The sequence below is a fragment of the Hypomesus nipponensis genome, chromosome 22 (assembly GCF_054491055.1).
Source record: "Hypomesus nipponensis isolate SF chromosome 22, ASM5449105v1, whole genome shotgun sequence".
Classification (NCBI taxonomy): Eukaryota; Metazoa; Chordata; class Actinopteri; order Osmeriformes; family Osmeridae; genus Hypomesus; species Hypomesus nipponensis.
The window spans coordinates 19,336,641-19,343,377 of record NC_140382.1 but is presented as its reverse complement, the minus strand read 5'-3'; the positions used below and the strand labels follow the sequence as shown (position 1 = coordinate 19,343,377).

The 6,737-nt window shown below is 46.9% G+C and overlaps 1 protein-coding gene across 1 annotated transcript; it reads right to left on the bottom strand.

The window, feature by feature from the left end:
• Positions 1 to 3,139: 3,139 nt before the first annotated feature.
• rhoh (ras homolog family member H) lies at positions 3,140 to 6,706 on the bottom strand. Its single transcript, XM_084687801.1, has 2 exons — positions 6,474 to 6,706; positions 3,140 to 4,438 (listed from the first exon to the last, which is right to left on the bottom strand). Exon 2 carries the CDS (start codon positions 4,021 to 4,023, stop codon positions 3,430 to 3,432), a length of 594 nt encoding a protein of 197 aa, XP_084543927.1. The 5' UTR covers positions 4,024 to 4,438; positions 6,474 to 6,706; the 3' UTR covers positions 3,140 to 3,429.
• Between the last annotated feature and the right edge of the window lie 31 nt (positions 6,707 to 6,737).

Sequence of the window (6,737 nt, the reverse complement as noted above, 5' to 3'; positions counted from 1 at the left end):
TGTTAGGTTAGAGAGGGGGAGGTGGGGAGAGAGAGAGAGGGAAAGAGGGGAGGGAGAGAGGGGGAGGTGGGGAGAAAGAGAGAGAGAAAGGTGGGGAGGGGAGAGAGAAAAAGAGAAAGAACAAGGGAGGTAAAGAGAGACATAAGAGAGAGAGGGAAAGGTAGAGAGGGAGGGAGGGAGAGAAGTAGAGACAGGGAGAGAGGAAGAGAGAGGTAGAGAGTTGTGTGTGTTGTGTATTTGATGCTGAGAAGATGAAACTCAGAATAATAAGACTATAATAATAATAATGCTATGAACACAGATGGTTGTCATAGAGAAACAGACTCCTTTTCTACATGCTATTTGATGTAGTGCTAGTGTGTGTGTAAGAGACTTTATTCGTTGACACTAAGCAGAGGGGAAGTGGTTTTCAGTCTGTCATCTTAAAGCCTACAGTATGATTGTGAGTGTGTGTGTGCATGTGTGTCTTACAGCTCACAGAATCTCCTAGAACCACAGACATCGGAGGGAGGATGAGAGGAGCAGAGAATGGCAGGACAGATAGACAGAGAGAGAAAGACAGATAGACAGAGAGACATCTGGTCGTTCAAGTGATTGAGCTGCTAGTTTCTCCTCCAGTGCAGGGAGGTCTCAGAAGGTCTCCTGGTTCAGAGCTGCAGCCACAGCTCCTATCTGAACCCTCACCACAGAACACTGCCACCACCACCCCTCTCGTGTGTGTGCATATATGTGTGTGTGCTGAATGTGAGCTTGCTGTGTGTGTGCTGTGTGTGAGCTTGCTGTGTGTGTGCTGTGTGTGTGTGCTGTGTGTGTATGTTGTGTGTGTGTGCTGTGTGTGTGCCTTACACTAAGGATCTTTAGCCCCTTGGTTGTCTACACCAACAGAGGGTTGGGGTTAGGATTAGAGAGGGTTAGGGTCAGCTAACCCTGATCTGTATGGGTTAGGGTTAGGATTAGAGAGGGTTAGGGTTAGCTAACCCTGATCTGTATGGGTTAGGGTTAGGATTAGAGAGGGTTAGGGTCAGCTAACCCTGATCTGTATGGGTTAGGGTTAGGATTAGAGAGGGTTAGGGTCAGCTAACCCTAAACTGTATGGGTTAGGGTTAGGATTAGAGAGGGTTAGGGTCAGCTAACCCTAAACTGTATGGGTTAGGGTTAGGATTAGAGAGGGTTAGGGTCAGCTAACCCTGATCTGTATGGGTTAGGGTTAGGGTTAGAGAGGGTTAGGGTCAGCTAACCCTGATCTGTATGGGTTAGGGTTAGGATTAGAGAGGGTTAGGGTCAGCTAACCCTGATCTGTATGGGTTAGGGTTAGGATTAGAGAGGGTTAGGGTCAGCTAACCCTGATCTGTATGGGTTAGGGTTAGGATTAGAGAGGGTTAGGGTCAGCTAACCCTGATCTGTATGGGTTAGGGTTAGGATTAGAGAGGGTTAGGGTCAGCTAACCCTGATCTGTATGGGTTAGGGTTAGGATTAGAGAGGGTTAGGGTCAGCTAACCCTGATCTGTATGGGTTAGGGTTAGGGTTAGAGAGGGTTAGGGTCAGCTAACCCTGATCTGTATGGGTTAGGGTTAGGGTTAGAGAGGGTTAGGGTCAGCTAACCCTGATCTGTATGGGTTAGGGTTAGGGTTAGAGAGGGTTAGGGTCAGCTAACCCTGATCTGTATGGGTTAGGGTTAGGGTTAGAGAGGGTTAGGGTTAGCTAACCCTGATCTGTATGGCTTAGGGTTAGCTAACCCTGATCTGTATGGGTTAGGGTTAGGGTTAGAGAGGGTTAGGGTTAGCTAACCCTGATCTGTATGGGTTAGGATTAGAGAGGGTTAGGGTCAGCTAACCCTAAACTGTATGGGTTAGGATTAGGATTAGAGAGGGTTAGGGTCAGCTAACCCTGATCTGTATGGGTTAGGGTTAGGATTAGAGAGGGTTAGGGTCAGCTAACCCTGATCTGTATGGGTTAGGGTTAGGGTTAGAGAGGGTTAGGGTCAGCTAACCCTGATCTGTATGGGTTAGGGTTAGGGTTAGAGAGGGTTAGGGTCAGCTAACCCTGATCTGTATGGGTTAGGGTTAGGGTTAGAGAGGGTTAGGGTCAGCTAACCCTGATCTGTATGGGTTAGGGTTAGAGAGGGTTAGGGTCAGCTAACCCTGATCTGTATGGGTTAGGGTTAGGGTTAGAGAGGGTTAGGGTCAGCTAACCCTGATCTGTATGGGTTAGGGTTAGGATTAGAGAGGGTTAGGGTCAGCTAACCCTGATCTGTATGGGTTAGGGTTAGGATTAGAGAGGGTTAGGGTCAGCTAACCCTGATCTGTATGGGTTAGGGTTAGGATTAGAGAGGGTTAGGGTTAGGATTAGAGAGGGTTAGGGTTAGAGAGCAACAATCTGACCTGTATGTCTTGTTTTTCATAGTTTGTCTGCATTGTTGCCTTCGATGTGGATGGTATGTTTATAATATGTTTAGATGTAGAGAGTAGGGGAAGTAAAGTGTTAACAGCTCTATTCCGTTTGTACAATAATCCAAACATATATTACTTCAAAAATATGTTTCTGCCTAGTATTTAATTATTACTTGACTATGGTGATATAATTGTATTTAATTATTACTTAACTATGGTGATATCGTTGGCATATTTCAAGTCTTTAAGTCAACAACTGACACTTCTTTAGTGATATAAACTGATACCTCTGCTTGTTGGACCAACTTGTTGCACCATAAATAAAGATAATTCATCAGAATAATTCTAAAAAGGCATTCACTTGATTACATACTTGATTACATATTTAATTACATATTTTTTCATTAATAAGGAATCAATTTTTTTTGTTGCTCTGTGTTGTGTTCTTTGTTGAACAAGCATTCACGAAAATGATAGAATATCCAACCGTAGTGGTGTATCCATCTATTTGTTATATAAAACACATTCACACAATACCACAACCAATATAATATAAATTACCTTATGTATTTATTTAGCTTTTAACTTTTGGATATAGAATAATAAACAATTGTGACTGTGAATGTATCAAAATAATTGTAAAAATCATATTCAATATTCCTGCGAAACAAGACATACAAAACAAGGTTGAATCATCATCTCTTCAAAAATACCAAATATTGTATTTAAAAACGATGGTTGAAACGAAGTTTGATTGAAAGGAATGTTATTTAAGTTTGTGTTGATTCTTTCAACTCATCAGACAGTGACACTGATGCCACAACGAAAAGGCACAATTTGTCAGTGAACACTTTATAAAAAAGTAAAAAGTAAAGTCTGATGTATTTCACACAACCAAGATTTAATTGGTGTTTTGCTCAACTCGTGTCGAATCCATCTCACCCTCTTCATACCAAACCCACAGCTGTGTTCCCTGGTCCCCTCGACGACTGGTCGCTGGTGACCATCCAGGTGAGGGGTTGAGGTGACAGGTTGAAGGTCAGAACACCTTGCAGTTGTTAAAATTGAATGCTCGTCGCCGAGCGCGTCTCCTGGCGTGGTTCACAGCCGTCCGCACCGCGTACTCAAACACCTGCTGCACGCCTCGGTTGCTGAGCGACGAGCACTCCAGGTAGCCCTTGGCACGGACGTCCTGCGCCAGGCGCCGGCCCTCGGAGGCAGGGACACAGCAGGCACGGTGCGGGCCCATCTCCCTCTGGTCGGTCTGCGTGGCCACCAGCAGCAGTGGGACCCCTGGCAGCTGCCCCCGGACCTCCGGGACCCAGCGGTTCCTCACGCTAGCCAGCGAGGCAGGGTTGGCCACAGAGTAACAGACCAGCACCACGTCTGCCTGCTGGTAGGACATGGGCCGGACATTCCTGAAGGTGTCATTCCCCGCCGTGTCCCACAGCCCCAAGCTGATCTGCACGCCGTCCATGAACACCTCCACACCCGTGTTCTCAAACACCGTGGGCTTGTAGGAGTCAGGGAAGGTCTCGGAGGTGAAGCGGACCAGCAGGCAGGTCTTGCCCACGGCACTGTCGCCCACCAGGACACACTTCACCGAGGTCCCCGGCTCAGCACTGCCATTCATGGTTACCGAGTGGTGTGGGAGTTGTACTTTTTGAAGAGGGAGGGGCTGTAGTCTTGTGGTTGTAAGAGGTCAACAGGTTTTGGGGGTTAGGATAGTTGCTGGTGAGGTTTTATGATGCATTGTGATGGTCGTAGTTTTTTGGTAGATATCTGAGTTGTAGTCCTGCTCGTCGGTTGACATATGTCACAGGTCATATGTCACAGGTCTGGGGTCCATCTTGCTGATCTCTCTGCTATGAGATCAGTCCTTGAGGTTGCGTCCTCGCAGTCTGGCAACAAACTCAACCTCAACAACGAGAAGCTGACGACTCGACGCCTCAGAGATCCACAAACCTTCTAGAACATTGGTTCCCTTTAGTCTCCATGGTGTCAAGGACAGACTTGCTCAGGGCTCAACGACCTCACAGGTGGTCACCCTGAGGGAGGGTAAATAAGTCAAAGAAAAAAGATTTCCACTTGAGTATGACCTTGATCTGATGGATGTGAATGATCCTGACTGACGCAGCAGTGTAGAATTGTCTTTGACTGACTGGCATGGTGACATGGTGTAGCTGCCACCAGTGAAAAGCTCTTTGAAAACCATTAAGACCAAAAACTGTGTGACTCAGAGCCTCTTCACTGCCTTTGACAAACACAGATGATTATGAAAGCCAAACCAACCCTGACCCTTCCTAACATTAAACCCAACCATAACCCTTCCCAACCATAACCCTTCCCAAACCTTCCTAACCTTAACCCTTCCCAACCATAATCTTTTCTTGCTTAGGAGGTTTGTAATTACACAAGTCTGTAGAGTTCCTCTCATTGTCTAATCTCTACAGGCAGATGTATTGATTGTGTTATTGAAATGAGGCTCCTGCTCACCCTCACCCCAGCCTTCTAACCCTCACCCTCACCCCAGCCTTCTAACCCTCACCCTCACCCCAGCCTTCTAACCCTCACCCTCACCCCAGCCTTCTAACCCTCACCCTCACCCCAGCCTTCTAACCCTCACCCTCACCCCAGCCTTCTAACCCTCACCCTCACCCCAGCCTTCTAACCCTCCTCATCCCAGCCTTCTAACCCTCACCCTCACCCCAGCCTTCTAACCCTCCTCACCCCAGCCTTCTAACCCTCCTCATCCCAGCCTTCTAACCCTCCTCACCCCAGCCTTCTAACCCTCACCCCAGCCTTCTAACCCTCCTCATCCCAGCCTTCTAACCCTCACCCTCACCCCAGCCTTCTAACCCTCACCCTCACCCCAGCCTTCTAACCCTCCTCACCCCAGCCTTCCAACCCTCCTCACCCCAGCCTTCTAACCCTCCTCACCCCAGCCTTCTAACCCTCCTCACCCCAGCCTTATAACCCTCCTCACCCCAGCCTTATAACCCTCCTCACCCCAGCCTTCTAACCCTCACCCTCACCCCAGCCTTCTAACCCTCCTCACCCCAGCCTTCTAACCCTCCTCATCCCAGCCTTCTAACCCTCCTCATCCCAGCCTTCTAACCCTCCTCATCCCAGCCTTCTAACCCTCACCCTCACCCCAGCCTTCTAACCCTCCTCACCCCAGCCTTATAACCCTCCTCACCCCAGCCTTATAACCCTCCTCACCCCAGCCTTCTAACCCTCCTCACCCCAGCCTTCTAACCCTCACCCTCACCCCAGCCTTCTAACCCTCCTCACCCCAGCCTTGTAACCCTCCTCACCCCTGCCTTCTAACCCTCACTCCAGCCTTCTAACCCTCACCCAAGCCTTGTAACCCTCCTCACCCCAGCCTTCTAACCCTCACCCTAACCCCAGCCTTCTCTGAGCAGGAATACTGGAAAACTCAGCAATCCTGATCCTTGATCTCCTGCTGAACTCTCTATGTGCACCATCTGTATGCTGCTTTGGAAACAAGCTTTAACTGTTAGCATGAGCCAGAGGTCAATATGGTAGAAGAAGTGAGACACACTATCATGCACTCACTCACACAAAAACTAATACACACACTCAAACAACAAAACACACACACACTCACAGGAAGATAAGAGGAACAATGGGCATGTCACAGTCCTCAGCGTCTCCTCAGGGCCAAATCATTTATGATTCTTTTGTTCAAATGTGGGTTATTTTTCTTCAAAAAACTATAATTTTCAGTAGAATGAGAATGTTAGTAATGAGAGTAATTTAATAGCATTGCATATAATAGCTACTTTTCTCTTCGCCACAGCAGCCATTTTGTAAGTCTCTAACCCAGTTTGTGTTAACATTTATAGTTTAAAATGTGTTAGGTCTACAAATTGTTTTTATTGTATTTTAACTGTACTTTGGTAGAGATTAATTAAAATGATTTAATAAGTGTGAAAATCAACCTCTCCCACTTGATTAAACTGCTATACATTCCACACTTCTAAGTAAAGTATTTGGGATGAGATTAACTTTTTTTGTCAGCCTACAAAATAAGTGAAAAAGTTGAATGAAACAACTCACCATGTTCCAGCCAAGACAACGGACGATCTCAACGGGCGGAAGCTGCTTCAGTTGAAAAGCCTCAGTTTTTCTGAGTAGCTCAACAACCGTTGATATGGAATTAAAACAAGTTGGGAACCAAACACAAAGCGGTTTCTTTATTCTGTCTGTTGGTCAGAAGAAGCTAAATAAATGTGTTTTAGAACCTCTTCATGTGAGCTTGTGAAAAATGGAAGTGAGATGGCTCCTCACTCTCTCCCTCCCTCTCTTGAGCTCAGTACAAGC

Bases quoted from the DNA above. Each gene is read 5' to 3' on its own strand.
- rhoh (XM_084687801.1), bottom strand. From the start codon at position 4,023: ATGAATGGCAGTGCTGAGCCGGGGACCTCGGTGAAGTGTGTCCTGGTG.